General features: G+C 42.8%; 1 protein-coding gene across 2 annotated transcripts in view; it reads right to left on the bottom strand.

Moving 5' to 3' along the window:
- Window positions 1-870: 870 nt before the first annotated feature.
- LOC143329777 (collagen alpha-1(XI) chain-like) overlaps window positions 871-18,989 on the bottom strand; it is an 83,719-nt gene continuing 65,600 nt past the window's right edge. For both annotated transcript variants that reach the window (XM_076745825.1, XM_076745826.1), the window contains 21 exons: window positions 17,133-17,186; window positions 16,145-16,198; window positions 15,929-15,982; window positions 15,747-15,800; window positions 14,376-14,483; window positions 14,153-14,206; window positions 13,834-13,887; window positions 13,528-13,581; window positions 11,171-11,224; window positions 8,775-8,882; window positions 7,813-7,866; window positions 7,199-7,252; window positions 6,472-6,579; window positions 6,088-6,141; window positions 5,961-5,996; window positions 5,794-5,847; window positions 5,192-5,438; window positions 4,170-4,282; window positions 3,859-3,927; window positions 3,370-3,603; window positions 871-2,410 (listed from right to left, as the gene is read on the bottom strand). In XM_076745825.1, coding sequence (XP_076601940.1) covers window positions 2,264-2,410; window positions 3,370-3,603; window positions 3,859-3,927; window positions 4,170-4,282; window positions 5,192-5,438; window positions 5,794-5,847; window positions 5,961-5,996; window positions 6,088-6,141; window positions 6,472-6,579; window positions 7,199-7,252; window positions 7,813-7,866; window positions 8,775-8,882; window positions 11,171-11,224; window positions 13,528-13,581; window positions 13,834-13,887; window positions 14,153-14,206; window positions 14,376-14,483; window positions 15,747-15,800; window positions 15,929-15,982; window positions 16,145-16,198; window positions 17,133-17,186 — 1,818 coding nt within the window. In that variant the 3' untranslated portion in view covers window positions 871-2,263. The remainder of the gene's footprint in view (window positions 2,411-3,369; window positions 3,604-3,858; window positions 3,928-4,169; window positions 4,283-5,191; window positions 5,439-5,793; window positions 5,848-5,960; window positions 5,997-6,087; window positions 6,142-6,471; window positions 6,580-7,198; window positions 7,253-7,812; window positions 7,867-8,774; window positions 8,883-11,170; window positions 11,225-13,527; window positions 13,582-13,833; window positions 13,888-14,152; window positions 14,207-14,375; window positions 14,484-15,746; window positions 15,801-15,928; window positions 15,983-16,144; window positions 16,199-17,132; window positions 17,187-18,989) is intronic.

Here is an 18,989-nt window from a genome sequence, read left to right as displayed (position 1 = left end):
AACATGGCAGATTTCTTTGTTGTTCCCGTTTTTGAAGTGGTGGAAAGCCATCGTCACTGCTCCCTAACATCTATTTTGTAAAATCTATCCCACGGATTACATCCTTCATTATCATAAATGTAATCTGTTCCCTCACACTCGCCGCTGCTGAAATGACAAACTCCCTGCGAAGAAAAGATAATTACTGTCAATTTGCATTTGTTGTGGACTCTTCAGCAGCACAGACAAGCGCTCTGTGAGCTGTTATTATACATGATTATGTAGTAAATAACGCCTCATGAAAGCGACTCATTTCACTGTAAAGATGGAGGAAATCACACACAACACGGAGAACCGCGCACAAGCCAATCTCTACTGTATGTCTGCGTGTGGATAAATGGATGTGAAGTAATTGTTTGATATATATGTAAATTGATGGACGGCGGCGTCTCAGAAACGTGAAAGTTTTGGTGGTTGTGATGCTTTCAGTTGAGGTGAACGCTACACAGAGTTTTCAGCTTAAAACCCATCAATAGAACATGAGCAATGTGTGATAACCAGGCTGAAAAAAGGCATTTTTGAGGCAAGAAGAACTGATGTCTGACATGTAGCCTGACTGTAGAAAAGCCAGCGGTGCAGCCAGGAAGCCTGCTCAGCCTGGGGAGTGCTGTCGTCATCCAGCGCTGGCACGCGAGGTGTCAGCAAGCATTGTGTGCATTTTGGCTCTCGACACACTGCTTCTAGGGACTCAATTCGCTATGAATGTATATACTTGTAATCTGTAAGTGAATGCAAACGATTGCAGTGTGCATTTGGCAAAGCACCAAACATTTATTTCAGTTGTACATAGGTTGTAAACATAGTGTAATTACACAGGTTTGAAAGCGGCTCTGAGGTCTATGCTATCATAGCTTTAGGCTAAAGAGGTGGAGATGCAAACAGATGTTGATCAAAGTCAAATCTGAGTCAGAGAAAGAAACTTGATATCTGAAGATCACAGCGTCCGGGCTCAGCGGAATCAGTCGCATGAGCCCAGAACCGCTAATCCTCCTGGTGTTAAATTATCATGGCGAAGGAAGGTAATATGTATAAGGAAGCGCAGAATCACAAAAAGAGCACCGATCATTTCCAACAATACAGACGTTCAACCCGACATTTTTCAGAATCCAGTTTTAATATTTTTGAATGAACAATTCAAGGCACATGAAAACATTTTGTTCATTGTTACAAAGAAGAAGATCAACAGGGCTTTTCCGTGAATGAAAAAAACAATTTGACAAACGTAGAAATGATTTTCTAAGTAAGTTAACACCACAAATAATATTCAAACTTGATTGTGTCATCAAGGTATAAACAGGGTTGAACAGCCACACTGAGGTACAGCATAACATCTGGGTGAATAAAGTCGGGAAGAATAAGCCCTTTCTTACAATACTTATATTACTATCTCACTTTATTATGGCTTAATATCCTGATGGGCATACCGACCGGTATGTCTGAAAAAAGACAAAATGCTTTTAGAGTTAGGCGTTGTGTTCCAGTTTGGTTCGCTCTCATAAAAATCAAATATTGAAAGTTATATTATTTACAAAAGGATTATTTTATACTTACAAATTGGAATGTTTTCAAAAGACATTGCACTTCTTCGCAAATTTGTCCTTAACACACGTCAAATATATTCATCGGATTTGTTTCTATATAGTTTACCAAATATTTATTTAAACTTTACGAGCTGGGGCACATGCAAGTCTTTAAGAGTGGATTCGGAAAGGAACAATATTGTACAAAATAATAATAATAATTACAGTTTTATCAAAAAGCACTTTTTGTAGCACCTTGAGTGTTTTGTGATTCTGCACAAAAGCACCTCTGTGGTTGTATTCAGAGCAGCACCTGGAGCATCCAGAGAGGGAGGCGCGGTGGGAGGGAGGGGAAGGACGAGGGAGGGCGGGGCTTGGGGTGAGTGGATCCTCTCTCTGCTGCTGAAAGTGCGCCACTGTCCGCCACGGCATCAAATGTCCTTTTCCTGATGTCACTCCCATTACTACATGTAAGTTAAAGTCAGGTGATTCTGGCCCTACAAGGGCGAGGAGTAGTTTCCCCCCGGTCAGCGCTTTCATGACAGGGCCGAGGGCCGCTCTTCTTCTCCGGGCTTGGGTGGATCTTCTCTGCAAACACGGGTTTCTGCTTGGCGGGGAGAGAAGGCAAAGGTTGTGGGATCTCAGCGTGTGGGTGGTAATGTGTACCCTCTGACCCTGTCCTTCAGCGGGGAGTCGGGGCGTGTCTAGCCGAGGAAACAGACGGGGCCGACCTCGAAGCCAAACCTCTGGTTGGATTCCCCAAAGTCATTCAGCATGACGTCAATGATGGGCAACTGGTCGATGCGGGGAGTGTTGATCTCCAGCACCGTCTTTGAGTAGCCCTGCTTCAACTGCGGACACAAAGGGCAGACAGGAAGACGCTGTTTTATGAGGTGGTGCTGTTTCAAAGTACGGCTCAGAGAGTATTTTCAGATGTTTAATAAAGAGGACTTTTAGAAGAAGCGCCGCAATCGCCTCGAAGAAGCAGAACAGTATCTTAGGCTTCGCTTGGATTAACGTTATCATTGTTGTAATCGACAACAGGATTGATAAACAGCTTTTCAGATTTGGTGCTTTTCTCTTCTTTGTATCATTTTAAATTCAATATCTGTGAGTTTTGGAAAGAATCAAATAATCGATCAAATGAAATCATCACGGGCTGTGGAAAATTAATATAGGCATTTTTCACTATTTTCTAACCAAATAATCGTCTGTTAAAGTGCCCCAACTGCCCTTAAATCAACCAAAAACTCTGAATAAATGTCACAGACTTTCCACTAGAGCTGCGGCTAATGCATGTTTTCACAAGTGATTTAATTTGCTAATTATTTTCTCCATTAATAGAGAGATTTAATCCATAAAATATCATAAAATAGTGAAAACTTTTCCTCATAGTGGCCCAGTTTTCTTCACATAGCTTGCTGGGTCTGACCAAGATTTTCTATTCAATATAATAAAAATCCAGCAAATATTCACATTTGAGAAGGTGGAACCAGTGAATGTTTGTTGTTTTAAACCATCAGTTATCAAATAAACTAATCAGTGCATCAACTAATCAGTTGATCATCATTTCAGCTGCACATTCATTAAAAACCCTTAAATTCTATGAATCTACAGCAGATAAACTGCACCTGCTTTCTAAACCAAAATCAGCCTGTGATCCTTTGATTCTTCTGGTCTGTACCTGTCTAAACTTTGCTGAATGACGTTCTTCTGCAACAGTCTACATATTTGTAAGGATTAATGAGATTTGCTGGGATTTAGACACAAAGTTTAACTGCAAACTGAAAGTCAGAAAATGAGTGTTTACCGAGCAGCTGTCCATCAGCGGCTTGATGAAGGGATTATTGTCGTAGGACATCTCCTCATCGTTGGAGCCCAGGAAGCGCAGCGCCTTGTCGTAGTTGTCGGCCTTGGCGTCGTACCAGGCGACGGACTGATGGCAAATGTAGGTGAAGTTCTGCCGTGCCGAGGAGCTGAGCAGCTTCAGGAAGGTCATCTGCACTGTGTTGATGGTGCTTTCCGCCATGTCAACGTAGTTCAACTGGGGCAGATAGATGGAGAGGAAGGCAAAGGGAATGTGTGGGGGGGGTGAAGGTGGAGAGGAGAGACGAGGAGGTGAAGAGGAAATTAAGAAAAGGCAGGGTGGAGAAGGTAAAGGTGGGAGACGTATGGCAGAGGAAGCGTTAATGTAAATGAGACAAAGTGATAGAGCAGCAAAATTGAAAAACTTATCTCAGGACGTCTGCTGGGAGGTAATAGGAAAGCAAATAAGTGAATAAAAAGCGAGTTGACTCACAATTTTGCCCCGTTTAAATTCACTGAACCATGAACCTGGAGCCTCCTTGGGCCAGTTGGATATTCTAACCTGAAATTAAAAAAAACAAACAAGTTAATGACAATTAGAGGAGTTTAAAAGACGTCACTGGCACCAGCTGCACACAGATCATAGTTAAATAGCTGCAAACAGCTCCTGCATGCTTTTTAACCTCACTGACTTTCATCAATATGTTGATTTGAAGAGTCTTTAAATCGCCATTACCATAAAACACCGTTTGACTCGGGCCTGATGCTGTATCTAAAAGATGTCAGCACCTGCCCATTACTTACCCCTGTGGATTTCTTATCTGGGTAGATGCACGTTTCTCCGCCTGCTGTGAAGTTGCAGAACACTTTGATGGCGTCTCCAATGCAGCCCTGGTTTGGATCAATCCAGTATTCACCTGAGAGACAAACACAGGAGTGAGACAGAGCAACGAGGCACAGCTTTGGACGTCTGCTGCTCGTCTTTAACGTTCACGGCCACACCTGTATGAATGCATGCAGGGAGGTTAACGCTGCTATTTGTTCTGACTAAAGCTGCAGCATTTAGTTGTTTCACCTTTCAGACGAAAATAATTTCAGAATAAAACTATTTTTTGAAATATTGTATCAGGAAAGCATAATATAATATAGAAATCAAGCAAATATTAATGCAATCGGTTGCTGTAACAAAAGAATTGAAATGCTGTGTAACACGCTATTTTATTAAACATTATTACTTACACTCACATCTAGTTTCCTCTATAGACACCTGACACTTCATACTAATAATAAACATTGATCTTTACCACAAAGAGCTCTTTCACTTTGCTGCCTTGGCTAATGTGTACATGAGGTACTCCTTTTTTCAACCCTGAGTAGTGCCTGCAGACTTTCATGCAGGCTGAACAACCTCCAGACTCTCGACAGGGCATCCTGTACGTAGCCTGAGAGGCCAAACCCAGGGCGAAGCAGCACTGTAAAATCACTCTCTGCTGTTTGTAAAGCTGGATTGCTGCGAGCTTGTGGTGGTAACTGACAGCGAGCAACATTTTTATCAACTCTCTTTCTTCAGGATTTTGGCAGCTGGACAGAAAGAAGATGCTGCTCGGAGAGATTTTAGTGAGCAAGTCGTAGCGAAGCTGTTAACGTAGGAGGGGAAACACACTTTGAAATGACATGGAAATTCCTTTCACTGATGCAAAGGCTAGAATATTGAGAAACACTTGACCTATGCTCTATGTTTTCCGTTTGCTACGCCTACACCTGAAGGCCTATTATTGACGAATTCTGCCTCATTAATACTCAGATAAACACCGTCTCCCTCCTACCGTCTGGGTAGTCAGGCTGGCTCAGGTGCAGGTCGTTGCAGGTCCTGGCAGGATTGTCCTGGGTGCCCATGGGGAACTTCATGCGCTCGATGTCCTGTTTCAGGTTGTTCAGGGATCCAAAGACGTCCTCCATTCCCTCCATGCCGTAGTCTGCCATCGCCTCGTCTCCCTGCATCTCCGCCTGCCGCCTGGTCTTTCTGGAAGCCTGCTGCATGGGCAGCGGCTGGATGACGTCACCGGGTGGACCCTGCAACACGGAGGTCGAGGTCAAGTACATTTTTGCACCTGATGCATATTTATCGAAGGATGGTCAGCCGGTCCCAGGGTGGAGGAGTCTACGTGGTCAGTGCTACGTCTTCACATCAGAACCCAAAGATGTTCAGTTTACAATGATACAAAGCAGAAAAAAACAGCAAATTCTCATATTTCAGAAGCTGCAATCAGCAAATGTTTACCTTGACTATTTATCGCTAATCAGTCAGTTCATTTTCTAAAATTGACTAATCAACTTATCAATTAATTGTTTCAACTCTGAGTGAGTGACTACCGTATTGATGTGTGTTTGGTAGATTAAAATTAAAGACAATAAACAGGTAACTTACAGGTGGTCCAGGTGGTCCCACCAGACCAGGGTCTCCCTTCTGACCTTGCGAACCCTGACAGAAAACAAGGTATCATGGACATAATTAAGAAGGAACCGATTCTCATGACACACATAATGGGCAACGAATGGCGGGAAAACACTGAAAAGGATGAAAACACAACTTACATCTGATCCCTTGGATCCTTTCTGTCCTTGAGGGCCCTGTTGAAAAAGAAACACGAGGAGATTAACAACAGTCACGATGGAACAAAGTGGAGAAAATACATGTTTGATCAACGAGAACGAAACTTACAGAAATACCCGGGGGACCAGGAGGACCGAGAGGACCGTGGGGACCAGAAGCACCCTTAAAACAGACAGCAGATGAAAGCATTGAATACATGAGAGAGATGATGTTTGATAGATGTGCTTGTCCAACATGTCTTACAGTTAGAGCTGGAAGGTAAGGTTAAAAGGTAAGGTTGAAATACTGGTTGATATGTATTTCTACATGGTGAAATTTCATCTAAAATAAGCAAACCGACGTTCAATGCAACGAACTGGACTCCACGGTTTAATGTAAAAAGATCTTACTGTCTTAGTTTCTGTTTAAACATGAAAGATTCACACGCCTGTGGAGACAGTGGAGAGCATATTTTCAGACAGCATATTCTGCCTGACACAGAGACTGACTTACGAGATCACCCTTGCCTCCTGCAGTACCCTGAGGTCCGGGCAAACCTCTGTCTCCTTTCTCTCCAGGCTCACCAGGAGGCCCGATCAGACCAATTAGACCTGGATGACCCTGGAACAGGCAGAGAGAGGAGGAACGAACCAAAAGTGAGACAAAAACGTTAAAATAAATTCAGAGAACACAACAATATTTGTACTAATTATCCGTTTGACAAAAAGCAATTTTCAGATCTACTAAAGTGTAATTCCTGTTCATTCATCACCTGCGGAAAATGAAGGCAGTTTCTCAGCGAGAACAAAAATGCAAATTCACCTGCAAGTTTACGCACAGTGTCTGGCCAGTGGACCTCACTACTGTCTTATTTCCGCCTATGAATAATTAGTGTGTTTATAGTGGCTGTCATATTTAACAATGGTGGTCTGTCTCTGCACCTGCTGCTGGGCAGAGTTATGACCATCTGCTTCTGACTGCTGCATCCTGGCATTAAACCAATGGCCATTAGAAAGATGATATTATTGGACTTATACATATTCATTCAGTGCATTAAATCACTGCGAAAGCTCCTCGCACAGCTGAACCTTTCTTCATCTCACTGGGAGAGAGCGAACAAAGAGATAGAGGCAATAGGCCTAGATGTTTGCTCACTGTGGAAACTTCAGATAAGGGCATAAGCAGATATGAGAAATATACAATAAAGCCATTTGAGATTAGCATCGTAATAATGTCTTGCCTTCTCTCCCTTGTATCCAGAGTCACCTTTCATACCAGGAAGTCCAGGGGGTCCCTGTGGAGGGAAAGAAGCAGACTGTCAAGCATAATGTGAAATGGAGTCAGATTATTTAACAGTGAGAGCCATCGCAGATCTCTGCGTTCACGGTGACTATCCTGTATTTATCCCGCAGGGGAACAGCAACAGCTGCTCTGAGCAACACTTCAGGGGTGCAACTAACGAGCATTTTGTCCATAAAATGTCAGCTGACATGTTTTGTCTGAGCAACAGTGCAAAAATCCAGAGCTGTTTAATGTACAATCGTGTATGAAAGCATCAAGTTCTCTCATGTAAGACGATGGAACCAGCAAATGTTGCTGATTAATTTCCTGCTGATTGACTGATTGATTTATTGGCCGATCGTTGCAGCTCTAAAATACTGGTGTATTATACCGTAAGAACACATTCTCCTTCAGATGAGTCATTTCTGTGTCATTTACTGGCTAAAAAGCAAACTTCTTTAACAAGGCGTGGGCAGGCAGCGCTGCAGTATCAGCAGTCAGCACATTTTTTGACTTATATACAACAAGTGCAGCTAAATGTTTTCAGCGAGGAGATGAGAGGACGTGTCTTACAATAGGTCCAGGAGGGCCGTCTTGGCCAGAAGAACCAGGGAGTCCTTGTTCCCCCTGAAAACAAAGAAAAAATAATTACAGAGGTTGGTGAATAACACAGGAATAATTCAAATATTAGATGTAAGAAATACTAAACTGTGTAACTTAAGAACCAAACTAGAAAAGCTGTTTAAATACAAGAGTAGTTGAGCTGACATGACTTTTCGATCGGATGTTCGAGCATGATTTCAGTCACCACTTGAAGCTCTGATCAGGCTCTAATGTGAGGGCGCTTTCACACCTGTAGTTCGGCTCATCTGGTCCAGATTAAAGGGTTAAAAATGGTGCATTTTAGCTCTGGTTCGGTTGGACTTTTACAAACAAAGCAAGAAGAATAAACGTGAAGCTATACACACTGACAGGTGACTCCGGACAGAGCGTCATCCTGTCAAGTTTATTCATTTTAATTCCTCTGATGCCTCTGGACATTTATGCTTTTTGAGCTCAGAGAGAAATAAATGATTATGAGCACTATTAGTATTGTTGGACTGCAGATCGACTCGTGTTATGAATAATAACTAACAGGAGAAGGAGGCTTATTACTGTGGGATCGCTGTCACGCACTTTGAATGAACTGACAAAGCACACAGAGAAGGACACAAGCAGAGCAGTTTTAACACCTTTTCTATTAATCCGGGAAAATACCCGCACTGATATATGTGTTACCAATCGATTTGCATAGATATATACATGGATTATACAGGTCAATTATGAGATCACTTCCTGAACAGATTTCACTGTCAGCAGATGTTTTTATTTGTAGTTTAGCTTTTGAAGTTGTGCTAAAATCACATATCTGCTAACATAAAATGCTGTGTTTGGTTTATTTCTCCTTGACGGCAGACCGGGATCCACCTTTTCAGGTTTAACCGAACCCAGCAGGTTAGACGTGAAAGCACCCTGAAGCGACAGTCTGTACTCACAACAGGGCCGGGGATTCCGCGCAGTCCCTCAGGACCAGCCTTTCCGGGAGGCCCCTGAGGTCCCACAGGTCCAGTTTTCCCAACAGGTCCCTCTGCTCCAGCTTCTCCCTGTGAAGCATTAGCACAAAAATAACACTTAACAGAGTTTTTTTGGAAAAAGAAAAGAAAGTTACATTTACAAGCAGCTTCTCACCAAACACAGTGTTTGTCCTTGACTGCTACCAAACACGCTGAATGCATTTCCTTCCTCAAAAAACACTTGAAAAGGTGACTTTCTGACACACCGTGTGCATGCATGCTCAGCCGATATAAACAAACCCGGGACCTGCTCTTGAAACTTGCTCCGCAGGGCTGCAAGCGGTCAAAACCTCCACACGTTACCTTAAACGCTGTTATTTTGCAATGCGGACGGTCTTTGCACCTCATGTGTTTGGGTGAAAGTCAAATATGTCTCTTCACAGTGAACCCAAGACCTTCATCCAACGTGATAATTAAAGTATCTGAAAGTCACATTGTTCAACATATTGCAATGTTTTCCCTCCACGAAACCTCAGACTGGAAGGATTCGAGGATTTGCCACGTTGAAACAGATCTCGACTGTCGTCTCTGAGCAGGAACATCGAGTTTGTATGTATTGAAGTTCCAGAGATGTCATATCGACTAGGCTCATAGGAGGAGGGGATTAAATTGTTCTGACAACCAATTAGGCCTGGATTTGACACTCTAGGATCACCACGCAGGCTTTGTCTTGTCTCCATCAAATCAACTCTAATCCCTTACCTCCATGTGAATAAAATGTGCACTTTGTATTTGTGTGTGTCTGCGTGACAGTCTGAGAGATGGAGGACGACGAAGAACAAAGGGAGGCGCGAGGCTGTGTCTGAGATTTGTCAGGTTTTCTGTCGGTGCATCGCTCTGAACCAACTGATCTGGAGACAAACAATTTCTTTAAGGCTTACAAAGACTGTTCCTATTCGACGCTCCTCAACCGTGCAAACACTAGCATGTTGTGGATTTTAACAAAGCAATCAAATCCGCTGGAAGTAGTCTCAAGGCACCCTGCTGCTGCTGCAGCTGCTTCTGTGAGACTAATTCAGCAATTTTTACAAACATACGGGAATCTGAGGGGAGGTATTAAAGCAGAGGGTTTGAATCGGCGTTACTTTGCCCTTTATGCCGTCTACTGGACATCTATCATCCCAGACGTTTCATTCAATTTGGCTGGAGTGTATTCAGGCTGCAAAGTCCGGCAGCCATGTACGGAGGCAAGAAAGGCCATACAGATCTGAATTTTTCACGTCACTTAAAGGCTCCCTACGCCGCTCTTTTCTGTATTGTTTACCTCAAGGGATGCACAGTTCTACCGGTGGTGTTCTGAGACACGCTGCAATGCGCCAGCAAGGACAGTTAAGAGGAAGGTGCAAGCTAAACATGGATGTAAACAATGCTGCATTTAAAATACTTAAAAAAGTGGCTTCGTAAATGTTTTATGAGGAAGGAAATGCACTCGACATGTTTGTTTAAACTCGCAGACACACAATGCGCTTTGACTCTGACTGTCTAGAAAAGGCCCCTTTTTATCCCTAAATGTGAAATTTTAGCACCATCAAGTTGAAATTTAAATATTTTACTTGTTATCCTTCAGGTACATCAATTCCTACAGAGTTTCTGGGAAATAATTATACACTTTGGCACTAATTATTGGGAAAAGAGTAATGTCCTTCATAGAACAGCTCCATTTAAACACATGTAAATATTCATTAATTACTGGGAAGTTTATTCACCACACTGTGCCTGTAGACAAATTTCACATTTTGGCAGTTTCAGCTGAGCTGCTGAGTGCTGACTCTCAAGGTTATGACAGCAAATAATACGAGTTACTTTATTAATTGGACACATACCAATTGAACACTCTCTATTTTCACTGTAATTAATAATGAATTACATATGAATACGTACATATTCTATATACATATGCTATTAACATAGAAAACCAATGATTTAAATGAATTGAATTTGTTTGAATTCACCTGTTTCACACTTTCAGAAAGTAATTTTAAAGTTCTGGAATCTAAAAAGTGTAATAAATTGAAAAGGACAATTCAACTGACAGAACGTAAGCTGATTGGACAAAAGGTCTAAACAAAGTCACTGAAGCTCGATTGGTTATCCTCAGCATGTGCTGTATGTCCCAGGTGAGCATCTGAATATTTCGACTTGACTCACAGCTGTTTGAATCACTGGTGTTTACACTTCAAACTGAGTATTTAGCTGCTTATAAGATTTCCATGAAGACCTTTATTTACGTCCATTTAATTATCCTCATCCCAGCAAGAATGCCATGTGCAACTTCAACAGCTGATGCTATCGGTGAGGTCAGCCGGTTGAAAACTTACCTTGGATCCCTTCTCTCCTTGTCTGCCCTCTTTACCTGCTCGTCCAACAGGACCCTGAGCAGAAAAACAAAAAATACAGACACAGTTTAGCTCATGAATACACCAAATATATAAATATATCGCTGTAATTAACAAACTTGACTGCGTTCCCTCATGTCAAAACCTTTCACACAAACCTGTTCAAGAGGACAGAAAATGGCTAATTATTCTCTAAAAAGGGAAATTACCCAACATTCCCTCACACGCAGCAGCCTCATGTATATGTTGGACTAATTGTCCAGCTGATGCATGCTCCGACCTTGAGTCTTTCTAAAGAGGGAGCCTGATGCAGGGCCAGACAACATCAGTGCGAGCAAATTGCCCTACATTCTAAACATACTGAGCTAAAAGCACATCAGCATTTTCACCAAACAGCCTCTGGTCAGAACCTTGTAAGTGGGCTGTCATTTGCCATTAGAAACCATAATCAAATAGACCAAACAAAAGCCACCGGTCTTCAATGTAGGTTATGAGCTCTGGCAACCGTGTATGTGCATTAGTGAATGTGCGGGCATGTGTGTGTGTGCGTGTGTGCGTGTGCACCCGTGCGTGCATGTGTGCTAATGTCGTCAAGCGGCCACATGCATCAACGAGCACCGAACCTGAGTCAATTTCGAAGAGATATTGGGAGAGAGACTCGCCCGGAATTACCTTGGTGAAGGATGAAAAATCATATCGCAAAGTCCATTAATATGGACATGGAACTGGACTCTAATTTGCTCTGTAGCCTCTGTCGCCTGGACGCCATCCCTTGGAATACAAATTGTGGTGCTGAAAAAGTGCTTTACCGCACTAATGTTTTTAAAACGTACGATCAACCGTCTCATCCTTCGTTTCAATTCGAGCCGCAGAACTGCAGGAAAACATGCAAACTAAAGAGCCCGACGCTTAACGAGGAATATTTCAGGCAGTGAAGCACCACCGCAGGTAGATATATTTTTAATTTAGAACACTCTTCATCTCAGATAATGCCGCTGTATCTACCCTGATGATCATCTTCTGTCCTTCGACGTGCACGGCCCGCACGGTATCTGACCACAAGCTGTGCGGTCGTGATAAGCCTGAGAAATTAATGTGTTTAAGCCACAACAGGCAATATTTGGATCATATTTTGAAATCAGGGAAATGGCAGATCAGCACACGGCTTCCTTCTCTTATTCACAGTGGTGGAAGAAGTACTCAGGTCCTGAACTTATATAAAAGTACAGAAAAGTCCTACTTTAGTACTTTCAGCAAAATGTACTTAAAGTAAAAGAAAAAGAATTTGTTCTCCAACAAAATGACCCCTGTGACTGATAGTATACTTTTTCCTCTTTGGGCGTCAAACAGCAAACAGCGAGCAACACAAACTCGTGTGAGAAGTTTAGGGGAGAAATGTGTCTTTGGTGGAACTGCTGACGGCTGGTTAAATCTTTAGCAATCAATGCAGAGTATTACATAAGCTCTTATGGTTGTGTAACATCAGACTGAACTGAAAAGTGACTCCTAACTACAGCTGTCAAACAAACGCACAGAGTGAAAAGTAAAAGTAGAAAGTGGAATAAAACGACCTCAGATGTGTTCAGTATTCAAGGTAAATATAGCAGTAATTTTCTATCGCAACACAAAAAACAGCGTTTATCACAGCTACACTTCTGCAACATGCAAGAGCTGTTCATGTGCTGCCTGTGATGTTCGCATTGACACAGAGCAGAGCTGGTTGATACTGATGCTCTGGAGGAAAAGACTGTTACTGTGCATCATCTGCGCTGAAGTACACAAAAGTGAAATAATTCACTTTAAGCATCAACGTCTCTATTCTCTGTTGCCACACTGAGCCAGCCGTTCATACAGTACGTGAATGGCATGCTTTATTGCTCACTGTAAAACATTATTACAGTAAATGGAAGGCATCGTAAAAAATGCGACGCTACTGAAATGAAATAATATCAGCTCAAGTCCGATGTGGCAGAAAGGGCATCGAGTGCCAGAAATTAAAGTGACAAGTTAATTTCCTGACATTAGCAGCAGCAGCGGTCCTGCTGCTTTCACATTACTGCAAGTCAAACTCACAATATGTCAATATTCTCTTACAGGATGATCTCTATCTGCAATTACTGCCTATTCCAGACACTCAGTGTGACTAATGGACATCATTTCCTGTCAAAGACGTGTATATTAATTCAAAAGCCAAACATATAGTGCGATCATAAATGTGCATCATGCTACAGTGGGTAATAACCTGGAGCCTGCAGGAGCATTGCTCATCTAAAAATAGAGAACATCTCGAGAGCTTAGCACAAGTATCATCTCATGCATCATTTTGGAAGTGTACTCACCCTTTTGCCAGGAGGTCCTGGTACTCCAGCCTCACCAGATGGACCTGGAGGGCCCTAAATCGGAGTAGAGAGAACACTTGACTTCAAACCTGAGGAGTTTTGTTACATCATGAGATTTTGTAAAAGAAAAGATCATTAGATGCTGCATGTAGCCTCAACAAATACGAATTCTGCACCCTCGGGTTATCGTACACATGAAGGGATTAATGCTGCTGTATTTATGTGCATCATTGTGTATGTGGGAAATCATTTTTAGTGGCTAAATGTGAGCAATTGATCATTTTGATTTCGTCACGTAGGACTTACAGGCTGCCCGGCCTCTCCATCATCTCCTTTGTCACCAGCTAAACCGTCAATGCCCTGAACAAAATAAAACACGAGAACATTAGTCAGCTTTCACACCGTGCTGCAACCAAGCTTCACATCTCACTGTATGACAAAGAAAAACATACATAGAAAAAAATACAATCTTGTGGCATTTTTAGTGCTTTTGCTTCTCACTGTTACAGGTGTTTAGTCACGGTTAAAGCTACACAAGGATCATTAATTCAGCACATATTCACTGAATGGTATAACATCCTAAACCTGCACACAAAATCCAATGAGGGATAAATGCAGCACTTACAGCAGCGCCAGGCTCACCGGGGGGACCAGGGTCTCCTGGGAAGCCGACAGGACCCTGCAGACAGATCCAGACATGAAGACTGAGCTCGACTCAGATATTTGACATCACATCAACAACAACTCTGCCAGGCAGACTGAGAAATATGACACTATGATTCTGTCGCTGACAGCTTCAGTAATGCATCAGTCACGACCGTGTGCGTGTGACAGTGCAGCTGACATACAGGGTTACCCTTGGGACCGTCATCTCCAGGGGGTCCGCGACCACCGGCGGGTCCAGCAGCTCCGGGTGGGCCGGTTTCTCCCTTCTCGCCAGTCTCTCCTCTGGGGCCCTGAGGAAAAATGCATCACAGGCTTGTCACATTGAGGACCACATGAGGACCATCCAGCCTCTTTGATACGTGTTATCAAATCTGTCACTCCGACTGGCACCAGAACGGCACCAAACTGGCTCAAAGTTTGGAGCAGAAAAAAGAAGGTAAAGCTTTAAACTGTTCAGATCATTTGCTCCAGAGAGTCGTCTTAAAAAACAAAATGATCACACTGAATAGTCTTTGAAAATGTCATTTTTTGCTCTAGTAATAGCAGCAATGCTGTCTTAAAGTGTTGGCTATGACTCAGAGCAGCAGTTGGAGCGTAATTACAAGCCCAGAATCGTTAGTTGGTCCATTAGAGCAAAGCGCGTCTCTAGTCGATGCCAGCGTTGCACCTTTGGAATTGACCTCGATGTGATGTGCAACACTGGCTCTATCTGTCACTGTAAACAGATAGGCGGCAGCGGACGGATACGTCAATACGGCCTGATGGACTCAAGGAGGGTGACTGGCTCATAGCCATTACTCAGGTGAGGCCTCCCTGGGCTACTCAACCAATGTCGACTGCTTACCCTGGACTAATAGCACGGCTCCGATCTGAGATATTATCAGGATGCCTACTGTCATGATTCACACCAGTGGACATTGAAAAGCAGGAAAACACAAGATGCTGCGCTGTGAAACTGATGTTGCACATATTATGTGGACTGATGCATGTGATGCCCATGTAAATCAATGTTAAAGACATTTTGAGAAAGTGAACTTCCTGTCATTTAACGCTACTTTTGGAGACATTAAAGAACAAAATGTTACCGTGAAGAACTCCATGTTATTGCAATGCTTTTCCCACACAAATCAACTCCTGGGATATTTTGACTTTTGCATTTAATAGCAGCCTCGAACAGGAGGTTAGATTAATGACACCACCGACAGCGGAGGTGCCCAAACGTGGCTGAGCTAATTATCTGCTGAAAAGCCCTCAGGTTGCTGGCACTGCTGCACATCAGCCTACAGTCATATGGAGGTAAAATAGACAGAGGTGGAACAGCCCCCACAGCTGATGTGTCAAATAATAAACATAACTTAATTAGCTTCACTCACAGATGAGCAGACAGTCACAGTTACACACGGGACGAATCGTCCACAGAGGTGCGTGGCTGGACTGTGTGTCACGCTACTTGCTATGCATCTTAAGTGCTGTTCACACGTGTGCAACCGTAACGTCACCTTGTTTTTGAAAATGAGAAATGCTATCTGAAATGAGCATGATAGCGTACTTACTGCGATACCAGGCTCTCCATGTGGTCCCGGGTTGCCAGCCTCACCTGTTTCTCCCTGTTGTAACACAGGGAAAATGTGGATTCATATGTTAAAATGTGGATCATCCCGTTAGCGTTAGCAGATGGCTAGCTTGCATTGGTTGCCAGCTCAGTACTTCTGAGGCAAAATGTGTGGGTTCTTACCTTCTCACCAACACCTCCCATTGCACCGATGCCACCAGGAGGACCTTGTGCACCCTTTGGATGAATCACAGTGAGGACAAGATGGCGATTATTCACAGGAAGTAAGAGTCATGTAAGAAAAATATGTGTTTTTTGACAAAACTTGAATTTTTAAAATTGACTGTGACTCAAGCCTCGTCAGAAAGAAATAAAACAAAGAAAAACAATCAGACTTACGCTGGCTCCGCTGTTGCCCTGAGGACCTCTGGGGCCAGGAGGACCAGGTGGACCCTGTCAGCAAAAACAAAAGTCCTGCTCAGTATAGAATAACGACAATAAGGTTTTCTTCATGTGTTGCACAAGGTGAAACGAATGTCAAAATAAATCCAAACGAATCACATTGTTGTGTTTTTAAAGAACCTGAATCAGAATCAGATTTTTGTTCCAGCTGTCAGAACAGCAAAATGAAGATGGCAACAAAAGAGAAAAATAATGTTAGCTGGTTGAAGATTAAACATAATACATATAAGGGCAGAAAAACAATACATGTAATTAACTTTACAGACACAAAGCAGGCTTATGTGTGATGAGCAGCTCAACAATAGGGAGAAGAAGACTGTTGAAACATGCAGAATACGTACGCGTGTCTTCAGTACAGTGAGTCATTTTTAATATATGCTCTGATAATATATCTTCCATTTAAAATGACGTGTTTCCAAAACACAGCAGCTGGGCAAAGATGAGCGGCAGAAGCAGAAATAAATCAATCAAAAGCAGATTTGATTATCTTCAGAAACATCTCTGACTGTCTGAAGACACCTGCTGTGTTATACAAACGGAGGCTGTGACTGATCACTAAACCTGTGCAGGGCAATACTCATTAAGGCCTGAGCCAACCATATAATACCACAGTCTCTTGCAACTACTGAGCTCACCCTTTAGTGCTACACTGAGAGCATTTTAGTCAAACTATACTGAAAAATTAATCCACGTCAGTAGATAAAAACTTGCTGCAGAGCCTTCAGGTTTCACAACAGAAATGTTTGTGTCAATACATCTTCCACAGACTTCAAAAACATCTGTCAAGTGGCTGCTGGAGTTGCCAAACTCAGCCACCAGCCAAAACTTCAGAACAATCAACACAATTTCCCACCTCACCGGGCTGTACGTGAAAACAATGTGAATCGCTCTAACAGAGGAAAGTCACAGAAAGAGCTAAGCTCACCATCGCTCCGACGTCTCCATTCTCTCCCTTCTCACCAGGAGGGCCTGGCAAACCCTGCGAAGAAGATGAGAATGCTTCAGAACAAAGGGAAGGGTCATGTGAGGCAGCACCGGAGACACGAGTGCACGTTAAAAAGAATCCACAGACAGGTGCATAAATACATTTCTTCTGCTCATTAGCAGGCCTTTTCAGATGATGTGCGTTGCATAGCGAGCTTTAGGATGAAATGTGACGGAGACTGCATTAATACAAGCAGAACCCCTGATTGTAAACACACAATTAGTCAAAAAGGACACCTACTGTAATTAAAAGGGTATGGGAGGCTTGGGTATAATCAGCCTGTGTAAATTACAGGGTGGGAGCTCCATCCATCTATGTCCACAGGAAGGTGGAAACAAAGGGGACAGCGCAGGCAGGGTGTATTATCCGGTTTTGGGATTCAATCATGTTTGACTAAAACAGTTTGAATACAACTTGTGTGACGGTGCAAGGTATCAGCGACGGAAATGAAGGCGCTCTCACCCGGTATTGTTGCTCATTGTCTATCTGCATAATTGCAGTTATTATTTGTTGTGCTAGTTAGGCTCCGATGATGGAGCGTGCATAATCGATAGGTGGGCGGAAAGCAGCGCCAATGATAAGTTGCTGTGAAATCGGAGTGGCATGGACATCGATCACCGACATCACATACGTGTAGTTTCAGCCCTGCTGCGTTGATTTACTGTACCTTTGCAGCGGCGGAGAAGGCTACTTCATAACAGTGGAATTTTAGTCACAGTAATACAACACGAGAGCAATAAGAATGGAAAAATAAATAAAAAATTAAATTCTTTCATGTATAATGTCTGAGGTGACGTCCTATTGATCAATGTTGGACTCGTTAGGCTTTCTTTGTAAAATACATGTTCTGACGGATTAAAGGCTGGAAAGAGGAGGCGAACTTCAGGGCTGCGCGATGAGCAAAATAAAAAATCATATTACCATTATTGTGACAGATCATATACGATTGTGACATAATTCATGGTTAGAGGAATGAGCCTTTGGAGGAAGCCCCGTTCTTACCCAATCACCTGTTATTGTGTTAAGATGAACAAACACACACATAAATCCACACAAAACACACATCAGAGCAAATCAATACGTGTTTGCTTATGATCTGGCATTTCCCTCCGTTTTCCACACTAGCCTGGAACTATAAGGACACTCTGGTGTAATCAAATCTGATATTTACTGTCATCTACGTCCACATCTTAACCCCTCAATCTGACGAATTCAGCGAGGACTCCAGTATGCCACGGCAAACACGGCCCCAGACGATGGAAGCCTTTCAAACCGAAGCCATTCATTCCCCACAGTCAAAAATCATTAATGCTACAGATAATTGCATTGAAGAGCTGAGCTCGCAGTGGCTGCTGCCATCTATTGAAGGGCAGCTTAGCCAAACATAATTAAAAGAGTGGAGATGGAGTGCATTATGCCCAATTAAAAGCCAATTGCACTTAATAACAACATTATCTGGCCCTATTGACCAGCAGGGCTTCGCTCTAATTTCATCCTCACTAAGTCCTTGGATAATTGACTTTGAGATATTCTAAAATGTCCAGTTTCTTCATTCATTTCCACCAAAGCAACTTTCTTTAACTTCACCTCGTTGACTTGAATGAACTGACGCTTTGCTCTTTTGCTCTTCCTTCAGTCTGTTGCAGTTTTGAGGAAAAGGGAGCCGAATAGCACAAAGTAGAGTGGGGCAGTAGTCACGTAGAGCTTAGTCTTAATCTTAGCATTTCATCCTTATGGGACACCAAAGATCTGGTAAAAGCAGACACAGAATATGCTGTATACAGTTCAGTTAGTTTC

The sequence above is a fragment of the Chaetodon auriga genome, chromosome 12 (assembly GCF_051107435.1).
Source record: "Chaetodon auriga isolate fChaAug3 chromosome 12, fChaAug3.hap1, whole genome shotgun sequence".
NCBI lineage: Eukaryota > Metazoa > Chordata > Actinopteri > Chaetodontiformes > Chaetodontidae > Chaetodon > Chaetodon auriga.
Note: the sequence above shows the minus strand (reverse complement) of the source record. Positions and strands in the feature narration are given on the sequence as shown.